Raw genomic sequence first — 20,755 nt, 5'->3', positions numbered from 1 at the left:
GGAAACCATCAGTCTCCAAGCCTCACGGTGGGGAGTTTGTTTTAGAACAAGAATTTGCCTTTGTGGCCCAAAGTGGGGGACCTCCCATCCAGACCAGGGGAACCCCAAAGCTCTCCTCTGTTTAGGAAGCCAAGTCTTGCTCTCATGACTTTAATTTCTCTGGGCCGGGTGATGGGTTATTTCACCCTGCAGCCCATAAGGCAAGCACGAACAGGTGCAGGTGTCCTGGACTGGGGGGTTTCCTTTTCCCTCCCCCTTGTGCAGTTTAAATCTTCCCCTTCTCGTTGGAAGCAATGCAGAGGGGTGGCAGAACTACACCAAAGAATGGATGTATTGCATGTTTATTATTTGAAGATAACGTCTCAACAACTATCCGTACATATTTTTCACTCCAGTTAGGTTGATAAGGGATAGGGATGTTCCAGCTGATCACTCATTAAATTGCCGTCTCTTATTATATTTATCTTTTTTTTTCCCCCAATGGCTCTGGTGAAGCAGCCTTCTCAGGAAAGGTAATGCCGGCACGCCCCTTCCCTCTCAGCCAGTGAATCGATTTGGAAATTGCAAATAATTTACCCTTTCTCTCGCCTTTCCCTTACCATTGGATTTTTTTTTTCCATTGACTTTTTTTTTTTTTTCCAGGAGAAAAACAAATTTTAAGACACTTCCACCCACCCTCATATTTTAGTGTTTTATGTCCTTGAGACCTGGGAGTTTTAGATACACTGAAGCACCTGTGGTTCTATCTCCTGAGGTCACTCAGCTCTACGAGGCAGGGCTCCGGCCAGGTGCTGCTCAGATGGGCCTTTGGGAACTCAAACTGACCCCTTGAGACCCGCTGATAGATTGATTACCCCCCAGGCTGGGAGCATTGCATGCTTTCTGACTGCCTTGCCTTTTGGTGAACTGCTCAATTTGGTGAGGCTCCGAATTTGTCAACAAATAATGTTGAGCAATCGTGTGTTTAATGTTCCCAGGCATGTGGCTGAAACCTTTTGAAGGCGAAGGGTGGAAGGCGACAACCCGTTTGTAAGTCAATTCTTTGCAAATTTTGTTTCCTGCGGTGCTCTCTTGGAAAAAAAAAATAAAAAAATAAAATGAAAAACTCTGAATTCCTTCATCAGCATTTGTTTCCACCCAGCTGGTTTCCCTTGGGTTCAGCAACCGTGAGAGGATACTTATCTTCCTCTCCTGAAATACAGCCAAAAAAAATTTTTTTTTTTCCTAATCTAGAAAGATTCTCAGGCACCATGGTGCCCGTCAAGGCAGAGTGGCTCGGACGGTTTCCCAAAATTTGAAAAGTCAAAAGCAACTTCAGAGTTTTACCAGTTGAGTCTGAAGTCAGGAGATGGGTTAGGGTCTGGGGAGATGCAGGCCGCCTGTCTCTCGCTGCTCTCTAGGTATTGGCAATTTGTCTCAAAATGGCTTGGCTCTTGCTCTGGAGTCGGGGTGGGGCTGAGACCCCCAAACCCTCTTCACAGGAGGTCAGGGTCTGCCTCAAGACGAGGAGCCTCACTCCTTTTTAAACTCCAGAGGACACCGATCCTGTGACTGTGCAAAAAGATTAATGTTATCCCAGCAATGAAACTGGGGTTCTCGGGAAAGTAGCTGGAGCCAAGGAAACCGCTAGATGATGTTCCCAACTCCATGCATCCCCACGAGGAGCTTGAAAGCATGCGGCAGCCAGGATCTCATTCCAAAGCATACCATCTGCCAGAGGCAGGGAGGTCAAATGGACCCAATATGCAGATAGGAAAAGTGAGGCCCCCAATGTGGGTAAAGGGCCTCGCACCTGGAAGCTGAGTCGGTGGGGCCTGGGGTGGACAGGAGCTGGGACTCTCCAAGAGGGCAGAGTTGGGGCCTTTTCCAGATGGGCACTGTGAGAGAGGCAGGACAGTCGTATTCTGGGGCAGATGGAGGATCTGTCTGCTTGTGTTTGCCGCCATCCCAGTTGTAGAATGTCGCCTATTGATTGTCAGCAGACAAAGTGGGAGAGTGTGCTTGCTTAACACCCAACTTCCTGCGTTCCTGGAGGATAGGATAGGAGAGGTGAGGAGGGGTCTCTGGTCTCTGCAGAGGTCCCTCGAGGCAGACACACCCTTGGTGAGAGGGCAAGTGAGCAGGCCAGGGGTGAGTATGGATGTGCAGGATCCATGTGTAGCCTTGGGCCCAGCGGTGGGACACAGAGACCACCCTCCTATCACCCGCATTCCTCCCTTGCGCCCTCAGGATGTAGTTTCTGGAAGGTTCATTTGTGCCAGGGCCATCAGTGGTATTGCTTCCTTCCCATCCTTCGCTGCCATCTCATCCGTATAGACCCCTCGCTGCCACCCATCGGAATCCCCACGGGGCCCAGCCCTTCTCACAGTTCTGATGCGCAAAGCTATCTGCACCTATCCTTCCCTAGAAGGAACAGGCAAAAGGGGACCTCCACCTGGATTCCTGCTCCAGACCCTGGGGTGTGTTAGGGTGGTCCCAGGTCACACTGGGAACTTGTGTCTGAGGGAGTCTTCTGTGGGAACACAGGCTGGGCAGTGCTAGGTGGTTGTGGAGGAGGAGCCGGAGGTGGACCCCTCTGAGTCCCCGCCCTAGAGGTAGGAGAGGCCACACCCCTCCTTCGTCATTGGTGTGCCTGGTGTGGCCTCCTCCTAGAGTACAGGAGATGCTTGATAGCCTGTCTGCAAATGGGTAAGGTTTGGGGGTTGATTTCTGTTTTTCAAGGGGTAGTAGAGTCTGTGCAAGAATTCTAGCCCCCGTCTGTTGTAGCTAGAATCAGGCAGTGGCTTGCATCTGCAGGTACCCGCACCCTCTGTCAGCAGGGCAGGGGACAACTCTGTTTCTCTGCATCTCACAGAAGCACAAAGCGGACCCCATCCAGCTTCCCCTGTGCACAGCTCAGGGAACTTTGAAATGATGCTCTCACATAGGTCTCTTCCTCATTTGTGCATGCTACTGGTATCTTGTCCTGTCCAGTGCCTCCCTCTTGCCTTCCCTCTAGCCCACCCCCATTTTTCCCTCACACCATTTGTACTCTTGCTAAGATGATGAAAATAACTTCCCCCCAAGGAACTCCTCCCATCCCCTAATTCTCTCCCTCTGATCCCCTTTGCCCTCCAGAAGCTGATCTCTGCCCCTGGGTCTTTGCTTTCAGGTGCAGCCCAAATTCCGTTACCCCTTCTACTATGAGATGTGCTGGTATGTCTTGGAGAGATACGTGTACTGTGTGACCCAGCGGTCCTACCTCACTCAGGAATACCAGAGAGAATCAATGCTTATTGGTGAGTGAACCTCGGGCCCGACCGCCTTGACTGCTCAGCTGGGGCAGAAATTGTTTCAGTGGGCCTTTGGGAGTCTTGGGTTCAGGAAATCTTTTGAGCCAGAGTGTTGGGCAGATCCTAGAGACCCCTTAGAAGGGGAAGCCATTCTTGTCATCTCTTGCCTTAGAACACAGAGTCCAAGAAAATGAAATCGTGACCCCAACAGCTTCCCTTCTCGCTGGTGACCATGCAGATGTGGGGAGGGGCCCGTCCTGGGCAAAGATCCCCACGGAGCAAAGAATCTTGGTTCTTTTTATTCCTCCCTGGCCACCAGCTGACTTTTTTCTTCCTGCACCGGGGTTTGGGTTTTTGTCTATATAGGAGCAGGCCCATGAGATGCAACCAGTCTCCAAAATCCCAAGCCAGCTTTAAGCCAGAGGGAGGGGTGACCGGGGCTGGAGACAAGCTTGGCAGAGCAGTGGGTGGTTCTGACAGTGGCAGGGAGAGCACATTTATAGCCGCAGCTGCAGCGCCCTGCCCTACTTAAAGGGACATCGTCCCCCTAGAATGGCTCAGTCCTTGAATCTTGACTCGCAGACGCCCTCCCCATAGTTGCATCTGGCTGTGACAGCCCCAAAGAGCGATCTGTAGGAGGAACGCGTTTCTCTGTCTCTCCTCTGCTGTTCCTGTTGAGGGGTTTTCCGGGGCTGCACTTGCTGTGCCTCCTTCACTGCATCTTTCTCATCACGGGATAGAAAAATGCCATCGGTCTATCTCCTTTAGGGTCTGCGTGATTTCTCTTGCAATTTCCGGGATCTTCAGATTCTTTTTTTTTTACCCCTCACTGTAAGCCTTCTTCCTTCCTTCCCTTGACTCCCCTCCTTAATGACTTTAGGGGTTTCAGGCCGAACAGATGATGGGGACTAATGTTTCTGCTGGGGTCTTTATTGGGAAGTGCTCATTCGCCTTCTGGAAATTCAGTTTTGTCTGGGGGGGTCTATTGTAAGTCTCATTCCTGTCAGATGATGCGATATTCAGGTGTTGAAAAATACTGAAACCCTACAACCTGCTCTTCTGAAGCTCCCAGCCTGATCCGAGATGGGAAATGATTCTGAAAGAGTGTCATAGCTACTGTGGTTGCAGTAGCTACACATTCCTGTGGGGACCGGAGGCTTGATTTTGTGACAGTCCCCAGGACCAGGAAACGAAGGGTCTCTTGTCTCGTGTGGATATTTAGGGCCATAGAAGAACGTTTCCAATTCCGTTTCCAGGCAGGAGAGGAAATCTGGAGGCAGTGTTTGGGTCATCGGCACCCGCTCTTTTCTTAAATTGTCTTGTCACTCTTTTCTCCTTGCCCCCAAAGAGAAGGGGGGATGTTAGGGAGACACCTCCTTGATCGAATGCTAGTTGTGTGCCAAACCGTGCTTGGTGACGCCTTACTTAATCCTCACAACGAGCCTTCAGAAGTGTTCTTTGCCTTATATTTTCTAAACAGCATCATTGGGATATAGTAACATATGATACAATTCACCCATTCACTGTGTACAATTCAGTGCTTTTTAGAATATTCCCAGAGTTGTGCAACCGTCACCACAGTCAACTTTTAGAACATTTTCGTCATCCCAGAAAGAAACCTGTACCCTTGAGTTATCATCTCCTTATCTCATATCCCACCCCACACCCCAGCCCTAGGCAACCAGTGATCTGCTTTCCGTCTATAGATTTCCCCCTGTTCTGGATGTTCCATATGAATGGAATCATATATAATATGTGCTCTTTTTGCCTTATATTTATATATTGAAAAATAAAATGCCAGGTGTGTTCTGAGAGGTGAAGCAACCTATCTGGGTACACACAGCTGGGAAGGAGCAGGGCTGGGATTTGAACCTATGTCTGACTGACCCAGCCTTTCTAGAGGCTGAGGGAGGCATAGACCATAGAACTGTGAAAAGACGCTCCATCTGCAGAGTACAGTGGAGGTGCAGTGAGTAGAGGTCCCAGGGACTTCCAGCAGGGAGTTTAGGATGTCACCTCAGTCTTTCTTATGACCCTTACCCCTGCCCCCCGTAGATGCCCCACGGAAGCCCAGCATAGACGGCTTCTCATCTGATTCCTGGCTGGAGATGGAGGAGGAGTCCTGTGAGCAGCAGCCGCAGGAGGAGGAGAAGGAGGAGGAGGAGGAGGAGGAAGGTGCAGATAAGGCACCAAAGCCGCCCACCGATGGCCCTGCCTCACCCACCAGCACCCCTTCTGAGGACCAGGAGGCCCCTGGGAAGAAGCCCAAAGCACCTGCCATGCGGTTCCTCAAAAGGACTTTGTCTAATGAGTCAGAGGAAAGTGTGAAGTCCACGACGGTGCCCATAGACTACCCCAAGACGCCCACCGGCTCTCCCACCACCGAGGTCTCAGCTAAATGGACCCACCTTACCGAGTTTGAATTGAAGGGCCTGAAAGCTCTGGTGGAGAAACTTGAATCCCTCCCGGAAAACAAGAAGTGTGTCCCTGAAGGCATCGAGGACCCCCAGGCACTCCTGGAGGGTGTGAAGGTGGGCAGAGGGTCACGTCTGGGGCTGGGCAGCTGAGGGCCGGCAGGTTCTGTTCAAGGTGCAGCTTCCCAAGGGCGGCTCAGCTCAGGGTGGCTCGGTGCAGACTGGCCGGGGGTAAGTCGAGGCGCAGCGGGGCCTCTGGGGTCTCTGGTCCAAGCAAGCCCATCTGGAGTGTCTAAGCAGAGGCCACCACTGCGAGCTGCATGGGAAGCTTGGGGGAAGTTGGCTCTGGTTGACAATGAGTTCTCGCTCAGCACTTGCTGAGAAATCAGAAGCGTCACCAGCAGTGTTACAGGTGTGCTCGTAGCACTGTCATTGGGTTGGGGACAGACTCCTCCGTCCTGCTCAGGAAGACTTGCTGTTCTGGGCTGCCTTCCCTTGAAGTGTGCCTCTGTTTCATGTGAGCAGCTGGTACATCCTGATGGTCCTCCAGGTGGCCAGCTAAGGTGGGCCATGTGGCTACACGAGGTTCAGAGGTCTCCAAATGGAGCCCACTCATTGAGCAAACTCTCACTGAGCACCAGGTGTGCTGGCCGTTGGGGGAACAGAAAGCAGGAGGGCACGGTCACTGCCCTCAGGTAGCTCACCAATTAGCAGGGGAGCAGGCGGGTGAAGAAATCAGGAGACGGGGAATTAAGTGCCACTGAGCATGCTGTGTGTACTCAGGGCATGGAAGTGGGGTGAGGGGACACTTATCAGCTATACCAGGGGCCAGGGCTCTGGGACAGTTATGCACAGGGAATTTGACCTGGGCCTTAGAGGCTGCATAGGAGTTCTTCAGATGGGGAAGACTGCTACAGGCAGAGTGCAAACGTGCCGTGTGTTTTATTTCCCAGGAAATACATTGGGAGGTCTTGTCCTGTAGTAATCACAATCATAACATTTTTTGAAAACACAACTACCTGTCAGGTACCAGTGCTAGGCAAGGTACCCTAATTATCTGCACTTAACGGATGAGAAAGTAGGCTCAGAGAAGTTAAGGGACATGCCTGAGGTGACAGAGCAGCTAGATAGGGGAGCTGGGATGAGGACCCAGCAGTGGCTCCAGAGCTCCCGTGTGTATACCACCACATGGAACTGCGTCCTGTTTCAGCATTGCTAAGGCCTTTTGGTGTGAGCCCTTGGAGGCATGTGGGCTTCCTTCTCCTATGTCTGATTCCCAAGTGACTTCAGCTGCCTGCTGGGGTTGGAAAAAGTCTCTTTGAGGGTTGCAAACTCTACCCAGGACTTATTAATTCGTTCATTTGTTCATTTAGGAAACATTGTATCAGGTCCTGGGATCTAGAAATATTCAGAGTGTCCAGCCCTTGAGGTGCTCAGTGATCAGGGGCTGAACTCTTGGGGTCTAGCCAGATAGAGACTGGGGCCTATGTCAAGTAGCCTGACAGGTGCCACCAGCAGAAGGAGCTGGTGTACAAAATCATTAATCCAGTACATCTCTCTTAATTTAGCAGGTATGTCCCCCTTAGGTGCTGTGAAATGAAAATCTTATAACCTGGAGAAATTGCCAGGTAAAAGAACGCTGTAGTGAATATCCCTATAAAGCAAATCTTTATTTCCTAATGGGTCTTTTTTATTGATTCTTACTTTTTGGGAGGTTGCTGACCTCTCTTGAGAGTTTTATCAAAGTATGCTTATACACACAAAATTTTGCATGCAATGTCAGGGATTCTTGACCCCCTGAGCCTGTTCCTAGACCCCTGATCTTATGGCATGGATTTTTGTATATTGGGTTTCCTAAAGGAAACCTTAGAATTCTATCATGTGGCTGTTTTTTTATCTGAGTCCTATAAAGTAAAAACAAGGAATTTTCATCAGTAATAAAACTGTTAATAGTATTAGGGTCCCAAAATGTTGTAAATGAGTCAACAACACATTCATCTTAAGAGAAAGTGTTGTTTTGTGCTCGTGGAAAGCCTTTTTTACTTTAAAAGTAGCTTTGTGTCTCTGATCTGTTCTGTGCAGTGTTCCTGGTTGCTCAGATTTCTTTGCAGGGATGGGGCTCGGCCCCTCCCATCTCTCACCTATACCTGCCTGATGGGTGTCTGAGGCTGGATCCAGCCTAAGCCCCTTGATGGTGTGGAGGCTGCCTGGGGTGGAGGCTTAGACACATTTCAAGGAGCCCAGCCTCCCTCCCTCCATCCCCACCATGGGGTTCAGTGGCCGCTCATGATAATGTGTCTCAATTACTATATGCTGTCGTAGGTGTCTTTTTACATATAAACTCATTTAAACCTCCCATCAACCCTCTGTGGTACTTTTATTATCCCCATTTTGCAGATGAGGAAATTGAGGTACAGATAGGTTAAGTAACCTACAGGTTAAGGTTGCCTAAGACCACACATGCTGCTCAGTGGGGCCGTCCATGAGCTCACCCACTACGCCATCCTGCTTCTTTGGCGGCTTTAGGGAAAGCAGTTTTCTCCCTTCTCAGAGGCCATCCTACATTTAGGGAGAAGGTAGTAAGATGACTGCTGGGGATTTCTTTACAGGACAAGCAATGGATTTGGTCCTGGAACAGAAGTTGCAAATTGGCAGTCCCTGGGCCAAATCTAGCCTCTAGGCGTTGTGTTTCGCCTGCACAGTATTAAAATATCCTGGCTATCCTGACCCATGCTCCTGACTGGCTACAACCAGCAGGACGTGAGTAGCAGGTGACCTCATACACCTCAGTTCCCAGCACTCCCCACTGTCTCCTTGAGTATGTATTTACCATTGGGCTCGCCCATCTTTTTTGTATAATCTAGCCACTTAGCTCATTTATTGAATTTGCCTGTCTTTAGAGATATTTACGTTCTTGATCTTTGCCTGAGGAGGCCCTTTTCAGGCTAAACAGCTTGTAAATTAGGTAGACAGGGCTGCTTAGAGTCCCAGGAAAATCGGAGCCTCTGCCAGCCTCTGAGTGCTGTGTGGCCAAATGCCTGTATGGGGGAAGTGGACCAGTCGTCTCTTCCAAAGCAGAGGAGTTCCTGGCTGTCTGCGAGGCCATCAGCCCCTCACAGTTCCTGGAGACCCAGAAAAGATTTTGAACCCAAGACTGACTTTCACAGTGAGAGTGTTGTCACAGAAGGTAAGCGGCTTTTCCGGGCTGCACGCTTAGGTCTCTCTGTTCTCTCTTCTCAGATGGTGGGGTTTCTTTTGCACCAGCTAAGAAATAAAAGATAGCTCAGGAATGTGAGTCCAAGACAGAATTCTCAGCCCATGCCTGCTGCCCCGAGTTCCATTCAGTGACTTGTGTTCCTGAGCAGGGGTGGTGTGCCCTTGAGGACTGACCAGTTACGATCTTTGATTTGTGTTGCAAAAAGATGACATCTTCTTTCCTTCTCTCCCTTTCTCTGGGACCTCAGAGGCTGCTGCACATGGTGGCTCCTGGTAACCAGAGCCCCTGGGATTGGAGACTGTCCCCAAAGCAACTCAGTCTCCAGACGTCTAGGTTTTGGCTTTTATCAAAAATCCATTCTTTCTTTCATTTGTAGTATATATATTTTTATTTTTATTTTTTATTTTTTCTCCCCAAATGCCCCCCAGTAGATAGTTGTATATTTTTAGTTGTGGGTCCTCCCAGTTGTGGCATGTGGGATGCCACCTCAGCATGGCCTGATGAGTGGTGCCATGTCCGTGCCCAGGATCTGAACTGGTGAAACCCTGGGCCGCCAAAGCAGAGCTTGTGAACTTAACCACTTGGCCATGGGGCTGGCCCCTGTAATAAATATTTTTTTTAATTGTGGTAAAATACACATAAGATTTACCATTTTATTTTTTATTTTATTTATTTTTCCTCTGCAGAGCCCCCAGTGCATGGTTGTATATTCTAGTTATAAGTCCTTCTAGTTCTGTGTGAGCTGCTGCCACATCATCGCGAGTAACAGACGGGTGGTGTGGTTCTGTGTCCAGGAAATGAACCTGGGCTGCTGAAGTGATGAGAGCGCCGAACTTTAACCACTAGGCTGTCAGGGCTGGCTCACCATTTTAACCATTTTATTTTATTTTTTTTAAAGATTGGCACCTGAGCTAACAACTGTTGCCAATATATATTTTTTTCCTGCTTTTTCTCCCCAAATCTCCCCCGTACATAGTTGTATATTTTAGACGTAGGTCCTTCTAGTTGTGGCATGTGGGACACTGCCTTGACGTGGCCTGACAAGCGGTGCCGTGTCTGCACCCAGGATCCAAACCAGCAAAACCGTACCACTCGGCCACGGGCCCAGCCCCATTTTAACCGTTTTAAAGTACACAGTTCAGTGGGATTAAGCACGTTCACCATATTGTGCAACCACCACTGTGTAGTTCAGAACTTTTTCATCACCCCAGACTGAACGCCATACCTGTTAGCAGGTGCTTCCCATTTCCCCCAACCCCCTATCTGCTTTCTGTCTTATGGATTTTCCTATTCTGGATATTTCATTGTAAGGTAGCTTTGCATCCTAACATTTGCTTTCTGAAAATAATCGATATAAAAGTTTTAAGTAATAGTGGTACATGATCAATGTAAAAAGAAATTAAACATAGCTATCGGCTAGAAAACGTCCCTCTCTTCAATTCTTTTTTTTTTTTTTTAAAGATTTTATTTTTTCCTTTTTATCCCCAAAGCCCCCCGGTACATAGTTGTATATTCTTCATGGTGGGTCCTTCTAGTTGTGGCATGTGGGATGCTGCCTCAGCGTGGTTTGATGAGCAGTGCCATGTCCGCGCCCAGGATTCGAACCAACTGGGCCGCCTGCAGCAGAGCGCGTGAACTTAACCACTCGGCCATGGGGCCAGCCCCCTCTTCAATTCTTACACCTTGGTGGTAACCCCTGTTAATCATTTGGTGAATATACTTTTGGAGCTTTCCCCTCACCCTCCTATACATAATTTTTAAAAAATTGCATCATACTGTTCTGCAACTTGCTTTTGTCCGTTAAGGCTTTCCTTTTTGTGTCTATACCTGTAAGTCTAGCTCACTCTTTTTTGTGGGCAGAACTTTTGTGTGTGAGGAAGGTTGTCGCTGAGCTAACATCTGTGCCAGTCTTCGTCTGTTTTCATGCCACCACAGCATGGCGTGATGAGCAGCGGATAGGTCCACACCCAGAATCTGGACCTGCAAACCCCGGGCTGCCGACGCGGAGCATGCGAGCTTAACCACTGCCCACTTGGGCCGAGGGCAGACTTTTTGAAAGTTGAATTTGTCCTTGCAGCTGTGCTGACGAGAGTACCTCAGTGTGACCCTGTGGTTTCAGCAGGTCCGAGAGAGCTCCTCTGGACCTTGAAAACTTGCCATGAGGGATCTGGATTTAGATTCAAACCAAAATGACCATCCTGCTTAATTTAGTTTGTGAAAGGAAAGGAGATTCTAGCATCTTGTAAAAATGTAACTAAGAAAACCATGTTCTTCCCTGACTTTGTGAAACCCTTTGGGATTTGGCATTGAGGTGCCTTCAGTGACCTTCTTCCTTCGAGACACTTATTCTGCTGCAGGTGCAGGATATTGGCCTGTGTGTAATGGGAAGAACAAGAAATCAAGACACGAGACCCTTGAGTTCACTTGTGGTTTCTGTTCTTAGCTACTTGCTGTGTGGCCTTGGGCAAGTCGTTCCACCTTTCTGTTTACCTGTATGTGAAATGAGGATATTGGACTACATGTACTAGATTCTGTAGTTCTTGGCCATTCTGAAGTGCTTAACTGATTGAAACCTGAGTGTCCTCACTGTAAAATGGGGATAATAAAGGTACCTATGTCACTGAATTATTTTGAGGAACAATGAGGTAATGAACACCTCGGGTTGCTGGTAAGCCCTTGGAGAAAGATTAGCCGTTCTCAGGTAAGAGTCAGAGGAAAGCCAGGCTGTCTTTGGCCAGCTCCCCACCCTTCCCAAGCTCTTTCCCCACCTCTCAGCTTCCCCCATCCCTCTTTCAGGTTAGCGATTGAAATCTGTATTATTTTCTTAGGGCTAGCTAGCAGAACAAAGTACTGTACCACAAACTGGCTTCAAACAGCAGAAATTTCTCCTCTCACAGTTCTGGAGGCTAGAAGTCCGAAGTCAAGGCCACGCTCATTCTGAAGTTCTAGGGGAAAATCCTTGTCTCTTCCAGCTTCTTGTGGTTGCTGGAAATCCTTGGTGTTCTTGGCTTGCAGCTGCATCACTCCAATCTCTGCCTCCATCTTCACTTGGCTGCCTGTCTTCTCCCTGTGTGTCTGTGTGTCTTCTCTTCTTATAAGGACATCGGTCATTGGATTAGGGTCCACCCAAATCCAGTGTGATCTCATCTTAACTTGATTATATCTGCAAAGACCTCTTTTCCCAATAAGGTCACATTCTGAGGTTTTGGACGCACGTGAATGTCGGCGGGGGTACACTGTTCAATCCAGTACATCATCTTTTTCCCTCTTGGATTGGCAACCATTAATTGGTGGACACAGTCTTTCACAGTCAGATGGGATCGCCCTGCATGCTATCCCCCCGAGAAGAACCTACACTCAACTAGAACTCAGGGAACTGGGCTCCTGATGGGAGGACAATAGGGCATTTTGCTATTTAGGGGCAGATCTAGTCCTCACATCGATGGTAAATGATTTGAAAACGACCAGGTGCCTTGCAAGGTTGTGAAGGACTTGGGCCTAAGTGGGGAGCGACCACCGAGACTGGAGGTGGGAGGGTCTTTGTCAGTTATCCCTTTGCAAGGTGATTTCGCAGCTGTCGTTGCTAATTAAGGTGATACCAGGCTCTTTCCCATGAGATCATGCTCCCCTGGCTGTCAGAGCTCACTGTAGACAGCCACCTTTCTTCTTGCATGGATTATGAGACTGCACAGAATTATGGGACAGCATGGAATTATGGGACAGCATGGAATTATGGGATGGCATGGAATTATGGGGCTGCATGGAATTATGGGACTACATGGGATTGTGGGCTGCAGGGAATTATGGGGCTACATGGAATTGTGGGGCAGAATGAAATTAAAGGGCTGGAAGAGAGAGTGAGGGACCATTGCTTTCAGGTATCTTTTTTTTAATGCTAAAAAAAAGACATCAATTGTATTGTTTTCTCATCAAAACCCAAATATAATAGGAAAGAAAATAATTCTAGGGGCCAGCCCCGTGGCGCAGCTGTTAAGTTCACACGTTCCACTTCGGCAGCCTGGGGTTCACCGGTTCGGATCCTGGGTGCAGACGTGGCTCCACTTGGCAAGCCATGGTGTGGTAGGCGTCCCATGTATAAAGTAGAGGAAGATGGGCATGGATGTTAGCTCAGGGCTAATCTTCCTCAAAAAAAAAAAAAAATTCTAAATTGAATACATTATCCAAACAGGTGTTATCTTTTAAGACCAAAAGTTCTGGAGTCAGGCTGAACCCCCTGAGCCATCCCTTAACCAGCTCAGTGCCCCTGGGGACTTGATGAGATGGGGATAGTAAGAATGCATGCTTGTGGGTCGTGAGGGTTCAGCGAAGTGACATGTGTAAAGCCTTATTATTTTTTCAGACACGGTGGGATGAAAACAGGCCCATTTAGGGTCAAGTGGGAGAGTTTGCAGAGCCCATGACCGTGGAAGGTGTATATAGCTTTTCTCTCCTGGGGTCATCAGGTGCTGACCCCGGAACACACCTGCTCATTTAAGTTGCCCCTCCTGGGTCTTGCTGTTTTGCAAAACAGTGAGGTGTAGAGTAGGTCTCCAGCAGTGTGTGTAGAATCATCACACCCCTGCCTGCTTCAGAGGAGCCTAAAGGTGGGAACCCAGTGCGAGGACTGCAGCCTGACCTGGTCACCCCCTGAAGATGACCCAGAGCGCAGAAAACAGCACAGCCAGATTCAGCCCCACCAGGGGGATCAGGCCACCCATGGTTGCTGAGGCTCTCCTGCGGGGGCTGGTGTAATTCCGCGCCCTGTGTTTGGTATTTTGGGGTGCAGTGAGGGGATAGAGGGTTGATGTAAGGGTCAACAAGATAGGCCTCTCACCTTAGGACCTTCAGCATGATTACAGAATAAGTAATCTCAGTCCCCTGCCTGTGCCGCCTCAGGAGAATGAAGGAGAACAGCGAGGGTTCAGAGATCTGAGTTCCAGACACCCGGGCAAACCCCAGACCTGAAAAATGGATAGGTTTATCCATGCCACTTGGGGCTTTTTTTAGCCTAAAATTAATTTCTAGGCCCCTGAATCACATTTATTACCTTTATGACATATGCAGCTAAATAAACTGTTAAGTTTCCCTGTGCTTAGAACTTGTTAAATGGATGAATTCTGCAAGCAGAGGCTGGGGCAGTGTATTGCAACAAGGAACATGGCACAAGTCAAAAGGGATTGGTCAACATGTGTTGAGCATTTTCCATGCGCCCGATACCTTCCATGCATTGTGATCCTCACCACAACCACAACCAGACAAAAAATGGGGACTGTTATTTTCCTGTTTTTTTAGATGGGGAAACTGAGACTCAGAGAGATGTGGTGACTTGCCCAAATCATGCAGCTAATAAACTTTTGACCATAATGTGCTATGGCAAGGCTGGTAAGTTAGTTTCCTGTGACTGCCATAACAAATAACCAGAAGCTTGGTGGCTTAAAACAATAGAAATTTATTCTCTGACGGTCTTGGAGTCCAGAAGTGGGAAATCAAGGTGTTGGTGGGGCTGTGCTCCCTGGGAAGGCTCTAGGGGAGGATCCTTCCTTGCTCTTCCAGTTTCTAGTGGTTCCTGGTGTTTCCTGGCTTGTGGCCACATGACTCCCATCTCTGCCTCCACCTTCCCATGCCTTCTTCCTTGCGTTCTTTATTCAATCCCACTCCCCTTGCCTCTTATAAAGTCACCCGTCATTGGATGTGGGGCCCACTCTCAATCCAGGATTATTTCATCTCGAGACCCTTAAGTAATTACATCTGCAAAAACCCTTTTTCCAAGTAAGGTCACATTCATGGCTACCACGGGTTAGGGCTTGAACATAGCTTTCTGAGAGACTCAATTCCGCCTAGTACAGATGGGTTTGAACAGGCAGGCACAAGATGGCGGGGCTGGAGTGGAGGAAGGGAAGACCCAAGGTGCATTGACACCTGGTTGCAGGGGCCCTTGCCTGTGGCAAGGGGGTTCCCCTGAGATGGCTGGGTTCCCCAGGGCAGCAGTCTGAGGTGCTCCGTGTGCATTACTCTCCCTTTACCAGCCTGTGGTTGGCGATTCTTTCCCGATGCCTACTTCTGTTTTATTGTCACAGTGCTGGTATTTTTAGTTACAGTATAGATGGAGTTTCTAATTGTTAACTCACCACCCCAGGAGCAGTGGGGCCTGAATCCATTGTTAACTAATTAAGCTCTTTGAGAGAAGTTGGCATAAGGGGGAGCAGAGGCCCAGCACATCCATTGTTTGTGGTTGTCTTATTAGGTCAAAAGCAGGGCAGTTTCCAGCAGAAAGGGCCCAGTGGCCCCAGTTGTTCTCTTTTAGAAGCCTGCCCTGGGCTTTCCTACAAGGCTTGCAGGGTGTAACCTTAGGGGGCTGGGCTGGTACAGGCATCCAGGCTTCCTAGTCTTGGCTTCCAAGAGCCCCAGGGAGTGTATAAATTCTGGCAGAGCCTAGGGAAGCCAGTGACATGATTCCTTTCAGCACAATTTATTTCCCAGAGAGAAAATCTCCAATTAGAATAATCTCCTCTTCCTGCAGCCTGTCACATACAAATGAAAAGACTTCCCTGAGGGACAGAGCCCAGAGCGCCCCCTGGTGGCCATCGCGGGCCACACATGGAGGGGAACTCTGCTTCCGGCAGGGTGTGGGAGATCCTGGCACTAAGGGCACTTGGGGAGGTCTCTTTATTAATTTGTGTGTGTGTGTGTGTGTGTGTGTGTGAGAGAGAGAGAGAGAGAGAGAGAGAGAGGAAGACTGGCCCTGAGCTGATACCTGTTGCCAATCGTCCTCATTTTGCTTGAGGAAGAGTGGCCCTGAGCTAACAGCTGTGCCAGTCTTCCTCTATTTTGTATGTGGGATGCCGCCACAGCATGGCTTGATGAGCCGTGTGTAGGTCCATGCCTGGGATGTGAACTGGTGAACCCAGCTGTCAAAGCAGAGTGTACGAACTTAACCACTATGCCACCAGGCCAGCCCCCTTAATTTTTAATTATTATTTATCATTATCAATGTGTTGATCATTAATAATACCTACACCTTCAGTATAACTTTTTGTAGCCAGATAGGCCTCTAAGGAGACCTCACTTCAGTGTTTGGGAATTACTTGCTCCAGCTCTGCTGTTGAAATGACAAGATATCTTGAGACAATTTGGAAGGAAACTCAAGGAAAGCAAAAGCGAGTGGGCATTATTTTCAGTCATATGCAGAGCAGCATTTGTAATCTGGTGGCCCATGGCCCAAACCAGCCCACAGGTATGTTTGGCTCACTGTGGTTTTTTAAAAAGATTTTTCGATCAGTTGCTAATATTTAAAAGTGGAGAGATTTCAAGTAAAACTCTGGGTCTTTGATTTCTTCTGAAAAACCAGAGATCTGGAAGGTCTTTCATTCCCATAGGAGGTTAGTAGATTGGAATTGAGTAGCATTTGCCCTCTTTAAATGAAGCATGTGATCTCTAGTTTGCCATAGGCCACACCACTCTCTATTGCCATAGTCTATGTACATCTTTCACTTTATCAGCTTGGTTCCTGGAGGCATTTGAGCTTGTCACCCCCGGCCTAGAGTTTGAGATTGGGATAAGGGGACAGAAAATCCTGTGGAAGTGATGGGTCCCCTGCCCCAACCATATGGGGAATATATATATATATAAAGTCACATGTCATTTAACAACGGGGATACCTTCTGAGAAATGCATCATTAGGCAGTTGTGTCATTGTGCAAACATCATAGTGTGTGCTTACACAAACCTAGACAGTACAGCCTACCCCACACCTAGGCTCTACGGCACTGAGCTTATGGAGCTACCATCATTGACTGAATGGAGCGCCATGATTGACTGAAATGTCATTATGTGGTATGTGACTATACATATATGTGTATATATATATGTATATAATTGAAAGGCTTTGGCTAACCATGGAGCATCTTCCTGGAAAATCTTTTTAAAAAATTATTTGGGGAGGGCGGGAAACATTATTTTTAGAAAAAAACAACCCTGATGTATTGTAGAGGGTGTGAAATTCATATGGATTATTAAGAGAAACCATGAAATAATGAAATTTCATGCTTGTGCAGGCCCACTTTGGGTGCACGTGCCTCTTCTGTGATTGGGGGAAAGTTTGAGAAATGCTTTCTAAGGAGTTAGTGGCAGAAGTAGCTCTCTTATTTGCAAGGAATAGACAAGGATGGCTCGCTTCTGTATTTGTTAATAGAACCGTGAATGTGGAGCCCAGATTGGCTCCTAGGTGTCCCGTTTTTGAATAATGGGGTGTAGATCAGCTCCAGAGGTTACTGGAATATTTCCTGAGGCTTTATCACCCAGTGTTGTGACCCAGGCTTTTAGTCAGGTGGACCAGGTCAATGTCAGATTCCAACATCTCCTAGCTGTGTGATCTTGGGCAAGTCAATTAACCTCTCTGAACTTTGGTTTCTGCTTTTGTGAAATGGGGAGAATCGGCCCTACCCCACAAATAGGATTATTTTAATGTCCAGAGCAAGCACTTAACAACTGCTCCTAAGAATGGTAGTAAAATCACATCTAGCTTCACAGTGTCACCTCAAGGCGGGTATCACTGTTCTACTCTTGGGAGGAGCAGTAGGCAGCTATGGCTTACTCAAGGTCACACAGTCTGTAAGTTGCAGAACTTGAACCCAGATCTGCTGACTCTAGACCTAGCATAACAGTGACAGGTAAGTAGTGCAATATTAGGCCCCCAACTTGTACTTTCTAGAACCTCTGAATTCATTCCTTAAGGGGGGACTGCTTAGCTGCACTCCCTCCTCCCCCTTTTTAAAAATTGTGATAAAATATACCTAACATAAAATTTACCATTTTCTAGAGTTCACTGGCATCAAGCACGTTCAGATTGTTGTGCATCCATCACCACCATCCATCTCCAGGACTTTTTTTATCTTCGCAAACTGAAACTCAGTCCCCATTAAACAGTAACGTCCCATTTGTCCAGCCCAGCTCCTGGAAACCACCATTCTACTTTGTGCTTGTATGAGTTTGACTCCTCTGGTTTCCTCACATGGGTGGAATCATACGGTATTAGTCCTTTTGTGACTGGCGTATTTCACTTAGCGTAATATCCTCCAGGTTCATCCATGTTGTAGCATGTGACAGGATTTCCTTCCTTTTTAAGGCTGAGTAATATTCCATTGTACGGATAGACCACATGTGTTTATCCATTCATCTAGCAATGGACACTTGGGTTGCTTCCACCTTTTGGCTGTTGTGAATAATGCTGCTTGAACATGGCCCCCTTTCCGTATTTTAAAGATAGGCTGAATGATCCTCCAGTTAGACAGCACAGGTTGTGGAGTGGAGGGGTCTCCACCCCTTACTGGTTGAGTGGCGTTAGACCGTTTTCTCCACCCCGCTAAGCCCTGGTTTCCTCATGTGCGCTGTGGAAATGATAAGAAGCCATCTCACAGAGTGGTCAAGAGGATGGGATGAGAGAATGGATATGAAATAGTTATTGCAGTGCCCAGCACAGAACAAGTATTCAATACATCTTACTCAGATATTCATTCAACAAACATGCAGTGTCTGTCCTGCTGAGGCTTACATTTGCACCCCTCACCTAGCCAGTCTCACCTACCCTGAGTGGTAGACCAAGGTGGGGAGAGGGCCATGGGATGGCCCACCTGGGTGCAAGTACGCCTGGGGTGCATTGTCTGCAGTGCATTTAAAAACAGCAATTAACCTCATTAAAGCTGAAACTGATGAGAAGTTGTTCTGCTTTGTAGCATCACTGGGACCTGGCAATTCTAAACAGCGTCAGTGATGAAATACTCCTTCCCCAGGGACAGATGCTCCCCACAGCCCCCACCCTTTGGGGGCCCCTCATACTCCATGTGAAGTCCTCACCTGAGCTGAGTCGTGTCCATATTCTTGGTTCCTTTCTCTTATATTTCTTTTTAAATATGCTACGTACCTGTTAGAAAAATTGGCACCATAAGAATTCTATTTTGCTTTATTGTTGCTGTTAGTACTGTCTGATTGGCATTTCAAAATTAATAGACTTTATGTTTTAGAGCAGTTTTAGATTTACAGAAAAATTCAGCAGATTTCTTTTCAGTAGAGCGTTTCCACTCCCCACCCCCCAGTTTCCCCAATTATTAACATCTTATATTAGTATAGTACATTTGTTACAAATAATAAACCAATATTGATACATTATTGTTAACTAAAGTCTATGGTTTATTCATATTTCCTCAGTTTTTGCCCAATGTCCTTTATCTATCCCAGGATCCCACCCGGGACACCATATTACATTTAGTCGTCGTGTCTCCTTAGGCTCCTCTTGGCTGTGACAGCTTCTCAGACGTTCTTGTTTTTGTTGACCTTGACAGATTTGAGGAGGATTGGTCAGGCATTTAGTAGAAAGTCCCTCTTTGGGGATTTGTGGCTTTATTTTTTTTGAGTTATTTACTGGAAACTTATTATAGGTTAGTCATTGTGTGAGGCTTTAAAGGGGGATGTAGCAGTGAACCGAGACGCTTTATAAACAGCATTTATACATCAGTGACACTGACGTGGTTTCCATTGAGTGTGTGGGTGGAGGGGGGGCATCGACTGTGGAGCGCTCTCAGTCTTTGGCTGGGTTAGGTCGGCCTCCGGCCCCCTTCAGAGACCTTCCCCCTACCCTGGGCTAATATGGCTCCTTTGTTTGGCCACAGAATGTCCTGAAGGAGCACGCGGAAGACGACCCCAGTCTGGCCATCACTGGGGTCCCCGTAGTCACTTGGCCAAAGAAGACTCCAAAGGTAAGACGCAGATTGCCGCCGCTGGGAGACGGTGCCCCTGCCTTTTCCCTCTCCTGTAAGGTGAACGTTGGCATCTTTTCAGGGGGGACCCCTGGGAGAGGGCACCCCAGTTAAGAGGAATGGTTTTGGTGATTCGTTCCTTGCCAGTTTTTGTTTTTTAAAAGGGACCATTTTCCGTAGCTGTGGAAACTGCAGGCAGTGCCCCCTGGTGGTCCCTCAGAAAACTGGGGAAGTGATGTTTCACCTTCCATCTTTAGGGGAATTTTCTTTGTCTCCTCTCCTCTCCCCTTGCTTCTTTCTTTCCTTCCTTCCCTTTTTCCTCCAGCTGCTTCATGGGCTGTTTCCCTCTCTTTGAAAGTAGCCTTTTTCTCTTTGTAAAACGGATTGATGCTCACCATGAGAGTCTCATCAAACACTGGGAAGACGAGTAGTGACGTCACTGCGCGCGCATCAGGAACAGGTTACTTTGCCCAGTCCTCTGCATTCTTTATCTTATTTAGACTCCAGCGACCCGGTGGGGTAGACACTCGTGACCCGTTTTCCAGATGTGGAAACTGAGGCTTAAAAAGGCGAAGTCAGTTGTTAGGGTACTTGGCAGAGCCAGGGATGCGAAGATGGGTCTATTTGACAGCGAACTTGCAACCAGTGCTCGCCTCAAAGTCCAGCATCCAGAGAAGACCAGTAACATTTTGGCGTGTTTCCTTCCAAAGACAGTGCTAGAGTGGGATATGTATATATTAACCCATTTAGTAACCATCTATCTATCTACACGTGGCTTCACCACTTTCTTGAGCAAGTTATATAAGTTCCCTGAGCCTTACTTCCTCATTTGTAGATAGGGTTATACCAGTACCTACTCCGAATGGTGGTTGTGAGGACTAAAGGAGATAAGCCATTGTTGAATTTATCTCTTGAATAAACTTGTTTCTGGTTTACTGTAATAAGAAATGAAATAATGCCTGCAAAGTCCTTAGGACCAGGACTGACCCATGGTTAGCGCTCTCTAAATGTTGGTTGTGACTTAAGCAGCCTCCTCGTGGATGGGTATTTTGTTAATTTCTGATTTATTTTTGCTGTTATAAAAACACTCAGAGGAACATT

The 20,755-nt window shown here is 47.8% G+C and overlaps 1 protein-coding gene across 23 annotated transcripts in view; it reads left to right on the top strand.

The window, feature by feature from the left end:
- KDM2B (lysine demethylase 2B) overlaps positions 1 to 20,755 on the top strand; it is a 118,100-nt gene that overhangs the window by 49,967 nt on the left and 47,378 nt on the right. For all 23 annotated transcript variants that reach the window (XM_070629035.1, XM_070629034.1, XM_070629046.1 and 20 more), the window contains 3 exons: positions 3,152 to 3,278; positions 5,328 to 5,803; positions 19,568 to 19,654. In XM_070629035.1, the coding sequence (XP_070485136.1) occupies positions 3,152 to 3,278; positions 5,328 to 5,803; positions 19,568 to 19,654 (690 nt within the window). The remainder of the gene's footprint in view (positions 1 to 3,151; positions 3,279 to 5,327; positions 5,804 to 19,567; positions 19,655 to 20,755) is intronic.

This window comes from Equus przewalskii, chromosome 7 (genome assembly GCF_037783145.1).
Source record: "Equus przewalskii isolate Varuska chromosome 7, EquPr2, whole genome shotgun sequence".
In the NCBI taxonomy this organism is placed as follows: Eukaryota; Metazoa; Chordata; class Mammalia; order Perissodactyla; family Equidae; genus Equus; species Equus przewalskii.
This window is presented reverse-complemented; position numbering and strand designations above follow the sequence as displayed.